This window comes from Podarcis bocagei (assembly GCF_964188305.1).
Source record: "Podarcis bocagei genome assembly, chromosome: 4".
Classification (NCBI taxonomy): Eukaryota; Metazoa; Chordata; class Lepidosauria; order Squamata; family Lacertidae; genus Podarcis; species Podarcis bocagei.
Window position 1 is genome coordinate 57,570,379 of NC_138128.1, and position 22,043 is coordinate 57,592,421.

At 45.6% G+C, this 22,043-nt stretch overlaps 1 protein-coding gene across 1 annotated transcript in view; it reads left to right on the plus strand.

Annotated features, from left to right (window-relative positions):
* Positions 1 to 613: 613 nt before the first annotated feature.
* Positions 614 to 22,043, plus strand: part of LOC308586147 (scavenger receptor cysteine-rich domain-containing protein DMBT1-like) — a gene marked incomplete at its 5' end in the record, with an annotated part of 66,775 nt that continues 45,345 nt past the window's right edge. Inside the window, 11 exons of the mRNA XM_081192424.1 lie at positions 614 to 662; positions 1,331 to 1,642; positions 3,140 to 3,451; positions 4,286 to 4,309; positions 5,938 to 5,961; positions 6,365 to 6,676; positions 7,619 to 7,930; positions 15,827 to 16,138; positions 18,626 to 18,937; positions 19,565 to 19,876; positions 21,421 to 21,729. Coding sequence (XP_081048550.1) covers positions 614 to 662; positions 1,331 to 1,642; positions 3,140 to 3,451; positions 4,286 to 4,309; positions 5,938 to 5,961; positions 6,365 to 6,676; positions 7,619 to 7,930; positions 15,827 to 16,138; positions 18,626 to 18,937; positions 19,565 to 19,876; positions 21,421 to 21,729 — 2,590 coding nt within the window. The remainder of the gene's footprint in view (positions 663 to 1,330; positions 1,643 to 3,139; positions 3,452 to 4,285; positions 4,310 to 5,937; positions 5,962 to 6,364; positions 6,677 to 7,618; positions 7,931 to 15,826; positions 16,139 to 18,625; positions 18,938 to 19,564; positions 19,877 to 21,420; positions 21,730 to 22,043) is intronic.

The window sequence follows — 22,043 nt, forward strand, 5'->3', positions numbered from 1 at the left end:
TAAATGAAACAATGTCAAATATATCTTATTTATTATTTACAGGTAATAGAGAACCGGAAATACTTGGTAAGTTTAATTCTTTATTAATTCATTAGAACTACATGGAAACTACACTTCAGATGAAATGCCAATAGCAAGGGGTTGAAATCCAAATATTAGTAGAGTTGAACACTTACACCAGGAACCTGTGGCCTTGCACATATTGCTGGACTTCAGTGCTCAACAGCCCCTGCCAGCAAAGCCAATGGTCAGGGATGATGGGAGATGTAGTCCAACAACATCTGGAGAGCTACAGGTTCCCTATCCATGACGAACAGCAACCTTGGTTTCAGCCATCTGGTGAATGTAAATGTCAACACAACACACATTTAAATGAATCTGTTTCCTGAATTCTCATTTATTGACTGTCCATATCCACACCTTGCATTTAAATTCCTTCCAACCTTCATAGGATTTCCTAGGAAATCATGACTGTTAAAGTTCCATAAATGTGCTTTAAATGTTTGATGTGGATATAGCCTAGAGAGCCAAATTCTTGTTCATGAACTTGGCTATGTGAAGCATCTGCTGCCTGGATATAAATGTGTTTTACCTGCGAAAGTTCATTTCAGAAATGCCGCTTAGTGACACTGTGTCAAGCTGTAGCACTGTGTGCAGACAAGGTACGGCAGTGCATGAGAAGAGCAGCATTTGGAGTCACACTAATTTATGTCACCCTAAAACATCCATGAAGACAGTGAAATTTAATTTGTGATGTGTTCATTAATGTGTGTAGGGGAGTAGAATCCAACACATTTCATCACTGAGAATTCTCATTCTGTGCTTCCAATTCATTTAAATGGGTTATGAAGATCAATCTGAGATCCAGTATGATTATTCTGAGCTACAACAGTGAGGTTATATGATGCTTTCATAATCCACTCTAATAAATCCATGAACTTCCATTCCTGGTGCAATACAATAAATATATTTTGGAGACAGTATGAACCTGGAGGGTAGACACTTGCATTCTCAAATCAGCTCTTTTGGTCCTCCAGGCACCTGGACTATCTACTTGAATGGACTAAGATTCAATCTTTCTCTCTCCTAAAATGCATATCAATCAATCTCCTTTTTGACACTGTGCAAAATATTGAAGTAGGTCTCTTCAGGGCGGGATGCAGTCCATGGACCATGACTTAACCACCACTGCTTTAGTTTATATCTTCCTAGAGATAGGAAGGGCCTTGTTTATTAGAGTCTTATTATGCAATCTAATCTGTTTTCTCCTTGTGAAATTCTTGAGAACAGAAACTGATTTCTAAATGGATACTCTTTTTATTGTTCAAAGATGGGTCCTTGAGACTGGTCAATGGAACCAACAGATGTGAAGGTCGCCTTGAAGTATACCACAGAGGAAATTGGGGGACAGTCTGTGATTATGGTTGGGACATAAATGATGCACATGTTGTCTGCAGACAAATTGGATGTGGATGGGCTCTGTCAGCTACAAAAGGCACCCATTTTGGCCAAGGCTCTGGCAATATTCTCTTTGGTGGTGTGCAGTGTGGAGGATATGAAACTTCTTTTGGGTATTGCCCCCATCACAATTGGGAAATTCATAATTGTGGCCATCAGGATATTGCTGGAGTCATTTGCACAGGTGCACTATTCTTATTTCCTTTTTTTAATTTGGATCATTTTATTCCTACATGTCTGTTTAATTTCTGAATGACTGGGGATCAGTTGTAAAGGAATAAGTGTTTCTCACATCCACATTGTTTATCATGTGTGGTTTAGATTAGTGTATCAATTGGCCTTTTAATGTATCTTACATATATCTAAGTGTAGTCTCTTTTATTCTGTCTATCAAAACATTATCAGTTGCTTAGCATCCCAAGTTTGGATAGGTTATTTTTTATTATTTTAGAAATGTGGAGCCAACTGATGATTCCCAGGTAAGATCCACCCTCTGTTGTGTGGGCAGGGTGGTCCCTCCCCCTACCTGGCCAATCCCCTGGTAACGCCTCCCCAGGTGGGATTGGGCAATTGGCTGAGGTAGGTGGAGATCTCCAGGTATCCAGCCTGGGGAGGGCGAAGCCAGCCTGTACTGCCAGGAGCCACATGGGATTCAGGGGGCTGTGCGCGACCATGCAAACGGCACCCCCCATTTGATGTGGGGAGCATTCATTATAAAATAATAAAGAATTCCATAGCCACCACTCTTCCAATAAACTGCCCCATTGCATTGTGTTGAATCTTACTCCTGAACACTGAAGAGCAGTTATTCAGTTGTTATGAGGAACGTAGTTTGAAGGGGGCTGGAAAAAATCCACTGTTACACTAATCCCCAGTTGGGTTGTTCTGGAACTTAGTATGTCTCCTTTTATTTCAAAGATACAAACTTGCAATCAGCCAGTCAATTTGTCTGACACCTCAAGATACAGCACCCATTCAATGAGTATAAGCAGAATCAGAATCATAGGATATACTCTATTTCCATGTGCAAACCGAGTTGAGAGAAGATATTCACCTATCTAAAACAATTTGATAGCTAGGGTGTATGATGCGTTTGACCATTTGATAGCTAGGGTGTATGATGGCGTGGTCTGGTCCATGGGGCCACAAAGAGTCAGACATGACTAAGCGACTAAACAACAACAACAGGGTGTATGATATTTCATAGTTTCCACAGAATATATATCTGTATATCTTATTCTCTCCAACACCTAACTTCTTCAAAATTAAGTAGGATGTTAATTCTGAAAAAATAACAATGATCACTAATACGAGTTGTCTGCAAATTTAGGAGCTGTACAAAAGAGAGGGTTTTAACCAAACATAGTCAAAGTAGACAATTCAAATCAATAGGAACTAATCCAACTATGACTAATTTAAGTTCTCTTCATTTCACATTCCAAGTAAGATAGATAAGTCTAGAATCCAACCCACTGTGTACAACACACCCTTCTGAAAATGTACATTAGTATAGTACCTGTAAATTAACTGTAAATTAATAGTTTAGCTTATATCTATATTTTTCCAGAGAGTTTATGATTCCTTAGGGCCTGGCAGTGAAATGCAACTAGGATAAGAAATATTTTTCTCCTTGAGATCAGAAAGCATAGCTTCTAAAACAAAGTTAATTTATGGTTCAAAGATGCTGTATTGAGACTGGTCAATGGAACCAACAGATGTGAAGGCCGTCTTGAAGTATACCACAGAGGAAGTTGGGGGAGCGTCTGTGATGATGGTTGGGACATAAATGATGCACATGTGGTCTGCGGACAAGCTCTGTGTGGCCGGGCTCTGTTAGCTACAACAAACGCCCATTTTGGCCAAGGCTCTGGAAATATTCTCCTGGATGATGTGCAGTGCAGAGGAAATGAAACTTCTCTTGAGCAGTGCTCCCACAGAGGATGGAAAATCCATAACTGTGTCCATGTAGAAGATGCTGGTGTCATCTGCACAGGTATAATCTTCTTTTTTCCTTTTTAAAAAGATGGTTTTATGCATATCTGCAAGTTTAATGTCTGAATGACTGGAGATCAGTTGTAAAGGAATCAATGTTTTTTTCTAATTTTAGCATTTATGATTCAGATGAGAGTAATATTTTCATTTTTTCCCCTTGCTTATATCTAAGTGAAATATCCTCAGGTTAAGTGACAGGTGTCCATAGGAACATAGGAAGCTGCCTTATACCAAGTCAGACCATTGGTCCACCTAGCTCATTAGGGTCTATGCTGACTTGCAGTGGCAACCCAAGGTTTCTGACAGTGGACTTGCCCTGACCTACCTGGAGGTGCTGGAGATTAAAACAGATTTTCTGCAAGCAAGGCAGATGCTCTACCACTGAACTGCAGCCATTCCCCACACAGTGATGTCATGGATGAAATCCATGTATCAGCAAATTTGCAGTTTCTTCTAATGTCCCAGTTATTTTTCTGTTGGGAGCATGTCCATATCTGAAAGGTTTCCTGCGCTGATCATCAGAGAGGGAAGAGTGATGAGAACTAAATACACTCCACTTTCCTCTCCCCTTCAGTTTACTTGCAGAGGAGTATGTGCTTAAAGCTAAGGTTGTTGGTTAGAGATGAAGAATCATGTGTTTTGACTGATCTGGATTAGGGCATTAAATATCTATATCTATATCTATATCTATATCTATATCTATATCTATATCTATATCATCTATATCTATATCTATATCTATATCTATATCTATATCTATAATCTATATCTATATCTATATCTATATCTATATCTATATCTATATATAACAGTGTATCATGTTTGTTATTTACAGGCAATAAAGAACCAAGTAGACCATGTAAGTTCACATTCTTGATAACTTTATTAGTTCAACATACCTTGATCCAGCAAAGGAAATAATTATCAATCCTCATGTTGTGATTAAGTCTGCACCAATTTGATTTTCTCATAGGGTAGGGGATTCAATGTCTTCGTTCTATAGATTTGTGCTTTTATCTTGTATTTTTATCTTGTGAACCGGCCTGAGATCTTTGTATGAAGGGTGGTATATAAATTTAACAAATAATAATAATAATTCAACCTCACCTCATCAGATCCAACCCCCTGCAATGCAGGTTTATGCAGCTGTCCCATGTGTGGATCAAACCCACAGCCTTAGCATTATCAGCACCAAGCGCCTGTTGGGATACTGCCAGGGAGACAAAGGCCATCATGGTTTCACGTCGCCTCCGGACGATCCATCGATCTCCCGTAGATACAGTATCACTCAATTAGAGACACGAAGGCTCAGAAATAGCTTGCCACATTCCAGAGCTCGTGCACGCTCTATCAGCAGAGTTCGTACAGTGAAAGATGCACTCAGGAGAGCATATTTACAAGTTTATTCAGCGTTGGTCAGAACAAAGAAAGAACATGACTGCCTGCTTTGATGTCTCAGGTGCAGAGAGAAAACGAAAGCAACAGACAAACAGAAACTTCCAGTGAACAGGAAATACACAGGCTGTGACACAACAACCTGCTCCCTTTTTAAGGTGGAATGGAAATATCCTAACAGCGCCAACCAACTAAGCTATCCAGACTGACTTAATTAATTTGTACTTTTCAAAACACTACACAAACCAAAACAACCATCCTTTTATATTCAAACTTCTTCAAATCGTGGAGTGCAATTTTCCAGCCAAGTACTTTATACAAAAATACATATACTTAGATAACTGTGTGTGCATAGAAATGCCTATATTAGCAATCACACACACAGCATACAGAAATGTGTTATTTTAGGGGAAGTTGCTTTGCAACAATGTGTGCATTAGGGAAAGTTTAATACAAGCATGCATATTAGAAATTTGCAGGAAAATAGTGGTGAATTTCCCTAAGAACTTTCCTTTTTTTCCATTGCAAACTGATGTGGAAATGTGGAGAATGATAAATATTAGGAAAATATTGGTGGATGGGGAAGTGAATATGGTAAAGATGGCACATGAAAGTGGATTTGTGGGCATCCACTGCATCACCCACATATTCCACCTAATTGTGGGGGGTGCCCTAGGTTTAGGTGACATGTTTCCTCCTTCCTTCGCTATCCATGATCTCCTCAAAACCCTTCTGCAGAAGGGTTGCTGGGCATTTTTGCCACAGTGTGAAGGGCAGTGGGCCATTGTGGAAGAAGCAGGCGGGGTTGGGGATGTGGACACTGACTCCCAGATTGTGGTTGTCCTCAAGCTATTCCTGGAGGCCAATGAGACCAAATCAGGCACCAAATCAGATTGCAGGGAAGATTTCATTGAACTGATATGGATCATGCATATTCTAATAGTATCCTCAGCAACCAAAGTAATGTAGCAAATCCTTAAATAACAACAGCTGTAAAAATTACTTAATTATTGGTTGTGTGTGTGTGTGTGTGTGTGTGTGTGTGTATAAAATCAGTGCTAAAAGGAAATGACTTTTTATCATTTTTCACAGCTACCAGACGTCTTCAACTGCGTGGTAAGTTTTATTTCTTGTTTGTAGGGATCAGCAAGAAATTCATTTAATGTTGGGATCCATGTATTTTCTCCAAACAGTTTGAAATGTATAGAAATAAAACATCTCATAATTTTGAATGTTAATATAAAATTATATTTGGGTGATGGACATAATCCCTTAGATACCTCATGCAGTTTGTGTAATTCATGATTCCTCCAGCAACTTTGTTTGAAATGGTTTTATAAAATCCTTTTGAAATTTGAGGTTAAGTCCAAGTAACAGCAAAGCGAGAAGGAGCTGGGTCACAAAGTAATTTCATACTATCAGATCCCAAGATGAATATGTGTTTAGTGTCCATGGCTTTGAACAGTTTCACAATGCAGAATTTAGTCTTCAGATTGAAAAGTTTCTCTCCCTCCCAAAGGACCTCTCTTACGGTTGGTTAATGGAAGCAACAGGTGTGAAGGTCGCCTTGAAGTATATCATGATAGAACCTGGGGAACAGTCTGTGATGATATTTGGAGCCTGAATCATGCACACGTTGTCTGCAGAGAGCTTGGATGTGGACCAGCTCTGTCAGCACCAGGAAGTGCCCGTTTTGGTCAAGGCTCGGGCAGCATCCTCCTGGACAATGTGGAGTGCACAGGAAGCGAATCTTCCCTGCTACAGTGTTCTCACGCAGGTTGGGGCACACATAACTGTGGTCATCATGAAGATGCCAGTGTCATCTGCTCAGGTATTCCTAGGCTGGGCTAATCTAGCTTCCCAATAGATCAAATGCAGTTTTCCAATCTTTGTAGACTCCTTTGGGAAACATATAGTAGAATTATTAAAGAAATTTCCACCACAATCTCCAGTTTTAATTAAAATTTGAATTAGGTGGTCTATTATTAATAAAAGTTTATTTCCTTCAAAGTGCATGTTTGGTGAGGTATACAAAGTTTCAGATGTTGGACCAATCTGAACAGCGCATTTAAAGCAGTATCATACCACTTTGAGCATTCATGTTTCCTTGCCCCCCCCCAAAAAACTATGACCTGTAGTGCTGAGACCACTAGTCTTACAAAGCTATAATTCCCTGAGTTACCTGAGAAAGGGAGATTGACTGTTAAACCAGCATAGAATTGTAGTTCTGTTAATATATATATATGAATGATTTCATACTGCCCAAGGTTTTCCGACCAAAAACCAGGATGTGCTTCTTCCAGGAAGTGCTCCCAGGTGAGCCATGTGACCCACACCTTGCTCTCACCCTGGGGGGGAATTCTTTTTTCTGGGCGGGAGCACAATGCAAGAGTGCAGCGCCCAAAATGGCTACCGCAATCTTGTGTGGAAAAAATGGGATGTCCCTTTTGTCTGCGGCACTTAACAGGTGTTTGATTGCCTAACACTGAAGTTTAAGACAAGATTATACTTGGCCCTGGGACATAGTATTTGTGTAATTTGTGTAATTCATGATTCCTCCAGCAACATTGTTCAGAAATGGACTTAAGAAATTCACCTTGAAATTTAAAGGCAAGTTCAGGTAATGGAATTGCTAGAAGAAGCTGAGTCACCAAGAATTTTTATATCATCAAAACCCAAGATACAGTTGTGTTTAGTGTCCATTGGGTTGACCAGTTTTCCGATGCAGAGTTTGTCTTGTTTATATAACATTTATTTTTTGTATCTCCCAAAGAACATTACTTGCGGTTAGTTAATGGAAAGAACAGATGTGAAGGTCGCCTTGAAGTATATCATGACAGAAGCTGGGGGACTGTCTGTGATGATATTTGGAGCCTGAATCATGCACACATTGTCTGCAGTGAGATTGGTTGTGGACCAGCTCTTTCGGCACCAGAAAGTGCACACTTTGGTGAAGGCTCAGGCCACATCCACCTGGACAATGTGGAGTGCACAGGAAGGGAAACTTCCCTGCTTCATTGTTCTCATACAGGTTGGGGAACACATAACTGTAACCATCGTGAAGATGCCAGTGTCATCTGCTCAGGTATTCTAGACTAGGCTAATCTAGCCAATAGATCAAATGCAGTTTTTCAATCTTTGTAAACTCCTTTGGGAAACATAATGGAATGATTAAAGGAAATATCCACCATAATTTCCAGTTTTAATTAAACATGAATTAGTCTGTCATTAATAAAATTCAATTTCCTTCATAGTTTGTGCTTGGTAATGTGTGTGTGTGTGTGTATATATATATATCCTGAGAACTGTAGGGCTGAGACCACGAGTGTCCTCACAAAGTGATGATTCCTTGAGTTACCTGAGAAGGCGGAGTGATTATTAAACCAGCATGGAATTGTAGCTTTGTTAATATACATAGAAATGAATGATTTCTGAATATTGAAGTTTAGTATAAGAATGTGCTTGGTCATGGGACGTAACCACTTAGATACCTAATGCATTTTAATATCATCAAAACGCAAGATGCAGTTGTGTGTAATTCATGATTCCTCCAGCAACATTGTTCAGAAATGGATCAACGAAATTCACTTGGAAAACACAATTGCTACAACACCTGAGTCACCAAGAATATTCTTATCATTAGATCTCAAGATGTAGTTGTGCTAAGTGCCCATTGTGTTGACCAGTTTTCCAATGCAGTGTTTCATTGTCATAGAATCATAGAATCATAGAATCATAGAATCATAGAATCATAGAGTTGGAAGAGACCACAAGGGCCATCGAGTACAACCCCCTGCCAAGCAGGAAACACCATCAGAGCACTCCTGTCAAGCCTCTGCTTAAAGACCTCCAAAGAAGGAGACTCCACCACACTCCTTGGCAGCAAATTCCACTGTCGAACAGCTCTTACTGTCAGGAAGTTCTTCCTAATGTTTAGGTGGAATCTTCTTTCTTGTAGTTTGGATCCATTGCTCCGTGTCCGCTTCTCTGGAGCAGCAGAAAACAACCTTTCTCCCTCCTCTATGTGACATCCTTTTAGATATTTGAACATGGCTATCATATCACCCCTTAACCTCCTCTTCTCCAGGCTAAACATGCCCAGCTCCCTTAGCCGTTCCTCATAAGGCATCGTTTCCAGGCCTTTGACCATTTTGGTTAATAATAATAATAATAAATTTTATTTATATCCCGCCCTCCCCAGCCAAGCCGGGCTCAGGGCGGCTAACAACAGTCAAATAAACAATCAAATAATAGCACATTCTAAAAATATTTCATTATAAAAATTAGTTAAAATCAAATTGATGGCAACCGATTAAACAAAATTCTGTGCAGGTTGCCAGAGGAGGGAGTCAGGCTGCGCCCTGACCAAAGGCCTGGCGGAACAACTCTGTCTTGCAGGCCCTGCGGAAGGATGTCAGGTCCCGCAGGGCCCTAGTCTCTTGTGACAGAGCATTCCACCAGGTTGGAGCTGCAGCCGAGAAGGCCCTGGCTCTAGTTGAGGCCAGCCTAACCTCTCTGAGGCCTGGGACCTTAAGGGTGTTATTATTTGCAGACCGTAGGTTTCTCTGTGGGGCATACCAGGAGAGGCGGTCCCGTAGGTACGAGGGTCCTAGGCCGTATAGGGCTTTAAAGGTTAAAACCAGCACCTTAAACCTGATCCTGTACTCCACCGGGAGCCAGTGCAGCTGGTATAGTACTGGATGAATGTGATCTCGCAGCGAAGACCCCATAAGGAGTCTCGCCGCGGCATTCTGCACCCGCTGGAGTTTCTGGGTCAGTCTCAAGGGCAGCCCCACGTAGAGCGAGTTACAATAATCCAGTCTGGAGGTGACCGTCGCATGGATCACAGTGGCTAGGTCAGGGCGAGAGAGATAAGGGGCCAACTGCTTAGCTTGGCGGAGATGAAAAAATGCCGCCTTTGTTATAGCTGTAATCTGCGCCTCCATAGAGAGGGAGGTATCGAAGATTACACCCAAACTCTTAACGGACGGTGCTGGCACTAATTGCACCCCCGCAAGAGATGGGAGTTGCCCCCTCAATCCCATATCGTCCCGCCCCAGCCAGAGGACCTCTGTCTTCGAAGGATTTAACTTCAACCGGCTCCCACGTAACCATCCAGCCACAGCTTCCAGACATCTGGTCAGTGTGTCTGGGGCCGAGTTAGGATGGCCATCCATCAACAGATAGAGTTGGGTGTCATCAGCATACTGATGGCAACCCAGCCCAAAACTCCGGACAAGCTGGGCGAGGGGGCGCATAAAGATGTTAAAAAGCATCGGGGAGAGAATCGCACCCTGAGGCACTCCACACACCAAGGAGTGACGCGAAGACAATTCCCCCCCAAGCGCCACCCTCTGTCCCCGATCAGAGAGAAACGAGCGCAGCCATTGAAGGACTGTGCCCTGGATCCCCACGTCGGCAAGGCGGTGGTCCAGGAGTTCGTGATCGACCATGTCAAAGGCTGCTGACAGATCTAAAAGAATCAGCAGCCCCGACCCGCCTCGATCCAGCTGTCTGCGGAGATCATCTGTTAGGGCGACCAGAGCCGTCTCGGTCCCATGGCCAGCACGGAAGCCGGACTGGAATGGATCCAAAGCAGATGTTTCATCCAGGAACCTACCAAGCTGTTCAGCAACCGCTCTCTCAATCACCTTACCCAGGAATGGAAGGTTCGAGACCGGGCGGTAATTGGATAGATCTAAGGGATCTAATGATGTTTTCTTTAAGAGCGGACGCACCACCGCCTCCTTCAGTTCCCCTGGGAATATCCCGGTGCCAAGGGACAAATTGATGATATCCCCCAGGGGGGCCCGCACCTCGTCTGGACACGCTCTAATCAGCCATGACGGGCACGGGTCAAGAGGACAGGTGGTGGGCTTTCCAGCTTGGAGGAATCTGTCCACATCGGCTGGAGATATCCGGTCAAAGTGGTCCAATACTGGACCCGAGGACAGTCGAGGGGCCTCCAGTTCCTTTATTGTATCCAAATTGGCAGGGAGGTCATGGCGGAGCAACAGGACCTTCTCCGCAAAAAAGCTCGCAAATGCCTCACAGCTGTGTGTCAGATTGTTATTTAAATTTGGCTGTCCTTCAAGGGACGTTAAAGACCGAATTATACTAAATAATTGCGCCGGGCGAGAGCTAGCGGATGCAATGGAGGCCGAGAAGTAAGACTTCTTAGCGGCCTTCACTGCCATCTCATAGGTTTTCATAAAAACCCTATAAGATGTTCTTGAGGCTCCGTCACGGGCACCCCGCCATACTCGCTCTAGCCGTCTGAGGTCCCGCTTCATTTTCCGAAGCTCCTCGGTAAACCAGGGGGCCCGGTTTCTGCGGGGTCGCAGAGGGCGCTTAGGTGCGATCTCATCGATGGCTGCCAGGAGCTGGGTATTCCAGCCCTCAACAAGCTCAGTCAATGAGTCGCCAGGGGGAGCAAGGTCCCGCAAGGCCTGACGGAATCTATTAGGGTCCATCAGCCTCCGCGGGCGAGCCCAAATTGGCTCGCCACCTAAGCGGGGTGGGGGTGGAAAATCAATCCTGGCTTTCAGTGCGTAGTGATCAGACCATGGCACCTTCATCGAGGGAGACATGATCACATCTATACCGGTGCCAAAGATCAAATCCAGCGTGTGGCCTGCTTGATGTGTGGGGCCCGAAACAAACTGGGAGAGCCCTAGTGTCGCCATGGAAGACACCAGGTCCAGAGCCTGTGAGGAGGGAGTGGCATCAGCATGGATGTTGAAGTCCCCCAGTACCAATAGGTTGGGGAACTCCAAGGCCCAGCCAGCCACCGCCTCCAACAGGCCTGACAGGGTGGCTGCTGGTGCGCTAGGTGGCCGGTACACCAGCCAGACAGCCAAGCTCACCTCGGAGCCCCACACTAGGCCAACACATTCAATGCCGGGGATCGATGGCGATGGTAGAGCCCTGAAAGAACAGTCTTCTCGGATTAATAATGCCACCCCTCCCCCCCGGCCCACAGTCCGCGACTGGTGGAGGACGGAGAAACCTGGAGGCGCCATCTCTCGTAAGGTGACAGTTTCCCCTTCGCGCACCCAGGTCTCCGTCACACAAGCCAGGTCAACCCCCTGCGAGGTGAAGAAGTCTCGCAGGGTGGCGGTTTTTTTGCCTATAGACCTGGCATTGCACAACACCAGTGACGGAGGTGAGTAATCCTTGCTCACCCTACCCTCGTCTCTCGGGATGGGGCGCAGATTGGAAGGGGTACGAGCATATCCATATCTCGATCCCCTTCGCCTATGACATCTGCCCCCACCGCCATACCTCCCTCGCCCCACTACGGTAGCAATCCCAAGCCTCAAACCAACCTCCATTTACAGAATAGAAACAAGTCAAATCCAAAACAATTGTACCAACACAACAAATCCCCACCCCACTCAATAACCAAACCCAAACCAAACTAAAACAGAACAAAATAGAAATACATCAATAAAAACCACCGTTCACGGTGGGGCAACAAAATAAAAATAAAAACCCCTCTAAAACATTTTAAAATATATAAAAACATATTAAGCATTTGCCGCGGCAACATCAGTGTCCTTAAAACAGTAGCGGTGGCGAGTGTGGGCCCCGCCCCCTAGGCCTGGAAGAGTGTGCCTACAGGAGGGAGCGGCCTTCCTCAACCCCCACGGTGGAGCCGCAGCAATGGTGTCCCAGTGCCTCATGAGGCCTCTTAAGCTGTGGCAGTGGTGAGTCAGTCTGGCCCCGCCCCCTGGGCCTGGTGGAATCAGCCTGAGGAGGGAGCGGCCTTCCCACTCACAGTGCAGCAGCAGCAATGGTGTTCCGGTGCCTCGCGCGGCCTCTTAAGCTGTGGCAGTGGTGAGTCAGTCTGGCCCCGCCCCCTGGGCCTGGTGGAATCAGCCTGAGGAGGGAGCGGCCTTCCCACTCACAGTGCAGCAGCAGCAATGGTGTTCCGGTGCCTGGTGCGGCCTCTTAAGCTGTGGCAGTGGTGAGTCAGTCTGGCCCCGCCCCCTGGGCCTGGTGGAATCAGCCTGGGAGGGAGCGGCCTTCCCAACTCACAGTGCAGCAGCAGCAGTGGTGTTCCGGTGCCTCGCGCGGCCTCTTAAGCTGTGGCAGTGGTGAGTCAGTCTGGCCCCGCCCCCTGGGCCTGGTGGAATCAGCCTGAGGAGGGAGCGGCCTTCCCACTCACAGTGCAGCAGCAGCAATGGTGTTCCGGTGCCTGGTGCGGCCTCTTAAGCTGTGGCAGTGGTGAGTCAGTCTAGGCCCCGCCCCTTGGGCCTGATGGAATCAGCCTGGGAGGGAGCGGCCTTCCCAACTCACAGTACAGCAGCAGCTGGTTGCCCTCCTCTGGACACGTTCCAGTTTGTCAGTGTCCTTCTTGAATTGTGGTGCCCAGAACTGGACACAGTACTCCAGGTGAGGTCTGACCAGAGCAGAATACAGTGGCACTATTACTTCCCTTGATCTAGATGCTATACTCCTATTGATGCAGCCCAGAATTGCATTGGCTTTTTTAGCTGCCGCATCACACTGTTGGCTCATGTCAAGTTTGTGGTCAACCAAGACTCCTAGATCCTTTTCACATGTACTGCTCTCAAGCCAGGTGTCCCCCATCTTGTATTTGTGCCTCTCATTTTTTTTGCCCAAGTGTAATACTTTACATTTCTCCCTGTTAAAATTCATCTTGTTTGTTTTTGCCCAGTTCTCTAATTTGTCAAGGTCGTTTTGAAGTGTGATCCTGTCCTCTGGGGTGTTAGCCACCCCTCCCAGTTTGGTGTCATCTGCAAATTTGATCAGGATGCCCTTGAGTCCATCATCCAAGTCGTTGATAAAGATGTTGAATAAGACCGGGCCCAAGACAGAACCCTGTGGCACCCCACTAGTCACTCTTCTCCAGGATGAAGAGGAACCATTGATGAGCACCCTTTGGGTTCGGTCAGTCAGCCAGTTACAAATCCACTGAGTGGTAGCATAGTCAAGACCGCATTTTACCAGCTTCTTTACAAGAATATCATGGGGCATCTTGTCAAATGCCTTGCTGAAATCAAGGTAGGCTACATCCACTGCGTTCCCTTCATCTACCAGGCTTGTAATTCTGTCAAAAAACGAGATCAGGTTAGTCTGACATGACTTATTTTTCAGAAATCCATGCTGACTATTGGTGATCACAGCATTCCTTTCTAGGTGCTCACAGACTGTTTGCTTAATGATCTGCTCCAGAATCTTCCCTGGTATTGATGTCAGACTGACTGGGCGATAATTATTTGGGTCCTCTCTTTCCCCCTTTTTGAAAATAGGGACAACATTTGCCCTCCTCCAGTCTGCCGGGACTTCGCCTGTTCTCCAGGAATTCTCAAAGATGACTGCCAGTGGTTCTGAGATCACATCTGCCAGTTCTTTTAATACTCTTGGATGCAGTTCATCTGGCCCTGGAGACTTGAATACATCTAAACTAGCCAAATATTCTTGTACTATCTCCTTAGTTATTCTGGGCTGTGTTTCCTTTGCTGAATCATTTGCTCCAAATTCTTCAGGTCGGGCATTGTTTTCTTTATCGGAGAAGACTGAGGCAAAGAAGGCATTGAGGAGTTCAGCCCTTTCTGTGTCCCCTGTTTGCATTTCACCATCTTCTCCTCTGAGTGACCCCACTGTTTCTTTGTTCTTCCTTTTGCTACGGACATACCCATAAAAGCCTTTTTTGTTGCTTTTAACCTCTCTAGCAAGCCTGAGTTCATTCTGTGCTTTAGCTTTTCTGACTTTGTGTCTACATGTGCTGGCTATTTGTTTGAATTCCTCTTTGGTGGTTTCCCCCCTTTTCCATTTTTTGTACACATCCTTTTTTAATCTTAATTCAGTAAAAAGTTCTTTAGATAGCCACCCTGGCTTCTTTAGGTACCTTCCATGTTTCCGTCTCATTGGTATTGCCTGACGTTGTGCTTTTACTATCTCCCTCTTAACAAACTCCCAGCCATCATGAACTCCCTTTCCTTTTAGTATTGCTGTCCATGGGATCTCACCCAGCACTTCCCTAAGTTTTATGAAGTCGGCTTTCTTAAAGTCAAGAAATTGAGTCCTAGTATGCTTGGCTGCTCCTTTCCGCTGTATAGTAAACTTCAGAAGAGCATGATCACTCGCGCCTAATGATCCTTCCACATCTACCCCACTAACCAAGTCATCAACATTGGTTAGGACCAGATCTAAAACGGCTGTTCCTCTTGTTGCTTCTCCCACTTTCTGGACAATGAAGTTGTCTGCAAGGCCAGTGAGGAATCTGTTTGACCTTATGCTCTTGGCTGAGTTTGATTTCCAACAAATATCCGGGTAATTGAAGTCCCCCATTACTACTATCTCCCTTCCTTTTGCATGCTTGGCCATCTGTTCCAGGAAGGCATCATCTATGTCCTCCATTTGGCTTGGGGATCTATAGTAAACTCCCACAATGAGGTCTCTGTTATTCTTCTCTCCCTTAATTTTGACCCAAATGCTCTCACTTTGGCTTTGAGGTTCTAAATCTTGGATCTCTTCACAGGTATACACATCCCTGACATATAACGCCACTCCTCCTCCTTTCTTGTCTGGTCTGTTTCTCTGAAATAGATTGTATCCCCCCATTATTACATTCCAATCGTGGGACTTATCCCACCAGGTTTCAGTGATGCCTATTATGTCATATTTAGTTTGCTGTACCAAGAGCTCAAGCTCATCTTGTTTATTTCCCATGCTTTGCGCATTAGTGTACAGACATTGAAGTCCATTAATCATTCCCCCGTGTCTCTTATTTAAGGATTTTTTCCTCCCACCACTAGGTCCGCGTGCTGTTTGCTCCATTTGGTCTATGACATTTGGATGATCATCTTCATTAATTGATAGACTCCTACCTTCAGGAGCACTGTCTCCCTCCCCCACATTAGTCAGTTTAAAGCCCTCCTGATGAGGTTTCTGAGATTTTTGGCAAAATTTGTCTTGTTTATATAATATTTATTTTTTGCATATTCCAAAGAACATTCCTTGCAATTAGTTAATGGAAGAAACAGGTGTGAAGGTCGCCTTGAAGTATATCATGATAGAGCCTGGGGGACTGTCTGTGATGATATTTGGAACCTGAACGATGCACATGTGGTCTGCAGAGAGCTTGGATGTGGACCAGCTCTGTCTGCACCAGGAAATGCTCGCTTTGGTCAAGGCTCAGGCAACATCCTCCTGGACAATGTGCAGTGCACAGGAAATGAATCTTCCCTGCTTCAGTGTTCTCACAGAGGTTGGGGAACACATGACTGTGGTCATCATGAAGATGCCAGTGTCATCTGCTCAGGTACTCCTAGGCTAGGCTAATCTAGCTTGCTAATGCAATCAAGGGAATAGGGTGGGTCCTGACTGAGAATACAAATCAGGGTAAAGAGGCACACATTCACCCCTCACTGAAACCTGAATATTGAAGGTGACAGGCACACCTCTGTAAGGAAGGAATTCCCCAACACAGAGGCTACCAGAGGCAGTGGCCTCTTTTGAGCAACCAGCACCCCAAGACTTTGAGGGTAGTGGAACTACCAAGAGGCCCCATCTGGCAATCTGAACACCTGAGTGAGTCTGTAGGGAAGGAAGTGTTGTCTCAGGTTTTGTGGCCAGAGTCTTTTAGGATTTTAAAGATTAATGTGGGCCAATTTTGGTCAAGGCTTAGGCAACATCCTCCTGGACAATGTACAGTGCATAGAAGAGAATCTTCCCTGCTTCAGTGTTCTCAGGCAGGTTGGGGAACACATAACTGTAACCATTGTGAAGATGCCAGTGTCATTTGCTCAGGTATTCCTAGGTTGGACTAATCTAGCCAATAGATCAAAAACAGTTTTGTAAACTTCTTTGGGAAACATATAGTGAAATTATTAAAGGAAATATCCACCACAGTTTCCAGTTTTAATTAAACATGAATTAGTCTGTTATTAATACAAGTTCATTTCCTTTGTAGTTTGTGCCTGGTAAGGTATAAAACGTTTAAGATGTAGGGCCCATCTGCACTCTACATTTAAAGCAGTATAATACCACTTGGAGTATACTTGGCTCCCATATATATATATATATATATATATATATATATATATATATATATCCTGGGAACTGTAGTGCTGAGATCACTAGTGTCCTCATAGATTGATGATACCTGAGTTACCTAGAAGGTAGAGTGATTATTAAACCAGCATGGAATTGTAGCTCTGCTAATATACATAGAAATGAATGATTTCCAAATACCGTATTTTGCGCCCCATAAGACGCTCCGGCCCATAAGACGCACCTAGTTTTGGGGGGGGGAAATAAAGGGAAAAAATTATTTCCCCCCCAGGCGCGGGGCTGGGGCAGCCCGAGCTTCCCCCGACCCCAGCCCCCAAACAGGCAGCTCTCTGCAAGCCGTGGGAGCCCAGCGGTGGTTCCCGCTGCTTGAGGAGAGATCCGCGAAGCCTGCACGTGCTGGGATCAGCGCTTGCAGGCTTCGGGATGCCTGCAACTCTCCCCAAGCAGTGGGAACGTTCCCGCTGCTTGGGGAGAGATCCGCGAAGCCTGCACGTGCTGGGATCAGCGCGGGCAGGCTTCGGGATGCCTGCAACTCTCCCCAAGCAGTGGGAACGTTCCCGCTGCTTGGGGAGAGATCCGCGAAGCCTGCGCGTGCTGGGATCAGCGCGCGCAGGCTTCGGGATGCCAGCAACTCTCCCCAAGCAGTGGGAACGTTCCCGCTGCTTGGGGAGAGATCCGCGAAGCCTGCGCGTGCTGGGATCAGCGCGCGCAGGCTTCGGGATGCCTGCAACTCTCCCCAAGCAGTGGGAACGTTCCCGCTGCTTGGGGAGAGATCCGCGAAGCCTGCACGTGCTGGGATCAGCGCTTGCAGGCTTCGGGATGCCTGCAACTCTCCCCAAGCAGTGGGAACGTTCCCGCTGCTTGGGGAGAGATCCGCGAAGCCTGCACGTGCTGGGATCAGCGCTTGCAGGCTTCGGGATGCCGGCAACTCTCCCCAAGCAGTGGGAACGTTCCCGCTGCTTGGGGAGAGATCCGCGAAGCCTGCACGTGCTGGGATCAGCGCTTGCAGGCTTCGGGATGCCGGCAACTCTCCCCAAGCAGTGGGAACGTTCCCGCTGCTTGGGGAGAGATCCGCGAAGCCTGCACGTGCTGGGATCAGCGCTTGCAGGCTTCGGGATGCCGGCAACTCTCCCCAAGCAGTGGGAACGTTCCCGCTGCTTGGGGAGAGATCCGCGAAGCCTGCACGTGCTGGGATCAGCGCTTGCAGGCTTCGGGATGCCGGGCAACTCTCCCCAAGCAGTGGGAACGTTCCCGCTGCTTGAGGAGAGGTCCGCGAAGCCTGGAGAGCGAGAGGGGTCGGTGCGCACCTACCGCTCTCGCTCTCCAGGCTTCAGCGAAAGCCTGCATTCGCCCCATAAGACGCACCCACATTTCCCCTTCATTTTTGGAGGGGAAAAAGTGCGTCTTATAGGGCGAAAAATACGGTATTAAAGTTTAACATAAGAATATGCTTGGTCCTGGCACAACCACTTAGATATCTAATGCATTTTAATATTATCAAAACCCAAGATGCAGTTGTGTGTAATTCATGATTCCTCCAGCAACATTGTTCAGAAATGGATCAATGAAATTCACTTGGAAAACACACTTGCTAAAGCACCTGAGTCACCAAGCATTTTCTTATCATTAGATCTCAAGATGTAGTTGTGCTAAGTGCCCATTGTGTTGACCAGTTATCCAATGCAGTCTTTCATTCTCTTGTTTATATAATATTTATTTTTTCCATATTCCAAAGAACATTCCTTGCGATTAGTTAATGGAAGAAACAGGTGTGAAGGTCGCCTTGAAGTGTATCATAATAGAGACTGGGGGACTGTCTGTGATGATCTTTGGAGCCTGAATCATGCACACGTTGTCTGCAGAGAGCTTGGATGTGGACCAGCTCAGTCAGCACCAGGAAATGCTCGCTTTGGTCAAGGCTTGGGCAACATCTTTCTGGACAATGTGCAGTGCACAGGAAATGAATCTTCCCTGCTTCAGTGTTCTCACAGAGGTTGGGGAACACATGACTGTGGTCATCATGAAGATGCCAGTGTCATCTGCTCAGGTACTGCTAGGCTGGGCTAATCTAGCTCGCTAATGCAATCGAGGGAATAGGGTGGGTCCTGAGAATACAAATCAGGGTAAAGAGGCACACATTCACCACTTGCTGAAACCTGAATATTGAAGGTGGCAGGCACACCTCTGTAAGGAAGGAATTCCCCAACACAGAGGCTACCAGAGACAGTGCCCTCTTTTGTGCAACCAGCACCCCAAGATTTTGAGGGTAGTGGAACTACCAAGAGGCCCCATCTGGCAATCTTAACACCTGGGTGAGTCTGTAGGAAAGGAGGTGTTGTCTCAGGTTTTGTGGCCAGAGTGTTTTAGGATTTTAAAGATTAATGTGAACACCTTCAGTTAGGCCTGGAAACAAACTGGAAGCCAATGCAGCTTTTTAGAACAGAGTTCTAAAGGTAACCCCAAAAAAGGAACCTGGTTGATACAATCGATTAACATTTCTGAGTGCTCTTCATGGGCTTCCTCATGGAGAATACATTGTAATATTCTAATATTCTAATCTGGAAGTTCCCAAAGGATAGAGTGCAGTCATCAAGTCATCTCTGTCTCTTGACCAGTTTTGCAATGTAGAGTTTTAATTTCTTGTTTAAAAAAGTGTTTTTTATATCTCCCAAAGAAACGCCCTTGCGATTGGTTAATGGAAGTACCAAGTGTGAGGGTCGTCTTGAAGTATATCACAGTAGAACCTGGGGGACTGTCTGTGATGATATTTGGAACCTGAATCATGCACATGTTGTCTGCAGAGAGCTTGGATGTGGACCAGCTCTGTCAGCACCAGGAAGTGCCCGTTTTGGTGAAGGCTCAGGCAACATCCTCTTGGACAATGTACGGTGCAAAGGAAATGAAACTTCCCTGCTTCATTGTTCTCACGCAGGTTGGGGCACACATAACTGTGGTCATCATGAAGATGCCAGTGTCATTTGCTCAGGTATTACTTAAGAACTCTAGCCATCCTTATTAAAGGAATTCAGTCTCTAAATCTGTCTAGATTTCTCTGGGGAAATGGGTGTTGCAAAGCAAAAAATCCATCAAAATAGTACCTTTGAAATATTTAAAACAATCCAAAATGGAAAAATACTCCTTAGTCTGCTGCATTAGCAAAATTCTACCCATTCCAAGACATTTAATCTAAATGAAAAGCTCTTGGTAGCTGCCTTCACAAAAACCAAAAAGTTGTCACACTCAGTCTTCTGCCTGGGCCTGGAATCTTCTGTGAAGTGGGCTTGCCAAAGGGAGTTGAAACCCACTGGGGTTCCAGTGGCACACTGCTGGCAGCACACTAAGTGGTTTTTAAAGAGTGTGTGTGCTCTCTGTGTTGCTTTCACTTCCCACAATGTTTCAGTGGGAAGGTCGGCCCTCTTCCCAGAGGGAAGGGGTTGCAAGCAGGCTTCGCCTTCCTGCGCTCGGCAGGGGGCGTGTCTAGGCCCCCTGCATCACAGGGAGTCCCCAGCCTGTGTCACGCCCTCAGTCAGCCAGTCTGGCTGGCTTGGGGGTGTGGTTTGCTGCATTTAAGTGGCTGCAGGACTGGGGCTCCTTCTGTTTGCTTCCTGCTTGCACGGATCAGTTTAGTGGTTAGGCATTGGAAAATGTGTTGTGTGTTGGAGGGGAAGTGTGGTCATCACCTAACACCCCCCCCCCCTTTGAAGGGTATTCCGTTAAAGGAATCCAGTGGTTGTGGTTCCTGTCCGAAGCCCAGGTGGTGGCTAGGGCCATGACTCAACCCTCCGGTGACTCTAGGGGGAGCTTCCAGGTGATCTGCATCAACAGGCTCCCCCTACAGGTTGTTAACCTTCTGTGACTTCCTGCAGGGCTGGCAGGAGTCAAATATAGTTGATTCAGATCCAGTACCTAAGCCAATACAACTCACATTCTGTAACCAATAAAGCCGTGGCCTTTTTTAGCCCATTAACGTAAAATACTGGTTTCCACGTGTCTTCTTTCTTCAATAATGCGGGGAACAGGGCCTCGACTCGCAACCAAGGCTTCTTGCACTCCAGTTCCAGGAATCAAAAAGCCTCTGCTCAGTTGGTCAGTAGAAGGAATAGGAAACAGAGAATTGCAGGTGTAGGATATTACCAGGCTACGTCCCTCAACTTTCCTGACTTTCCTGAAAAATTCATGAAAAAAGAAGTAAGTATTAAAAGCAAGGGTGGCTAAAGTATAGCCTTCTAGTTGTTAAACTACAATTCCCATCATCCCTGGCTACTGACTATGCTGGCTGGGGCTCATAGGGGTTGGAGTCGAACAGTGTCAAGAGCTGCAGTAAATCATCTCTAATTCAAAGCAACTATCTCCAGTGCCATCTAATGGGAAAATGTACAATATGCACAATTAATGTTCATTGAGTCTTTATTTACTTTCACTGTACAATTGGGTTAATCTTATTGGTGGGAAAAGGAAATAATCAACATATTTTTGACTTGTTTGACAATAATAAATACCTTTTTAAATATTTGAATATTTCAAATTTAGCTGCCTTGAGATTAGTTAATGGAGGCAACAGATGTGAAGGTCGCCTTGAGGTATATCGTAATGGCAGCTGGGGAACAGTCTGTGATGATCTTTGGAGCATGAATGATGCACATGTTGTCTGCAGAGAGCTTGGATGTGGACCAGCTCAGTCAGCACCAGGAAGTGCCCATTTTGGTCCAGGCTCAGGCAACATCCTCCTGGACGATGTACAGTGCACAGGAAGTGAATCTTCCCTACTTCAGTGTTCTCACAGAGGTTGGGGAACGCATAACTGTGGCCATGCTGAAGATGCCAGTGTCATTTGCTCAGGTACTCCTAGGCTGGGTTATCTAGCCAATAGATCAAAAGCAGTTTTGTAAACTTCTTTGGGAAACATATACAGTGGTACCTAGGGTTACATACGCTTCAAGTTACATATGCTTCACGTTAAAGATTCTGCTAACCCAGAAATAGTACCTCGGGTTAAGAACTTTGCTTCAGGATAAGAACAGAAATTGTGCTCCGGCAGCGCAGCGGCAGCAGGAGGCCCCATTAGCTAAAGTGGTGCTTCAGGTTAAGAACAGTTTCAGGTTAAGAACAGACCTCCGGAACAAATTAAGTACTTAACCAGAGGTACCACTGTA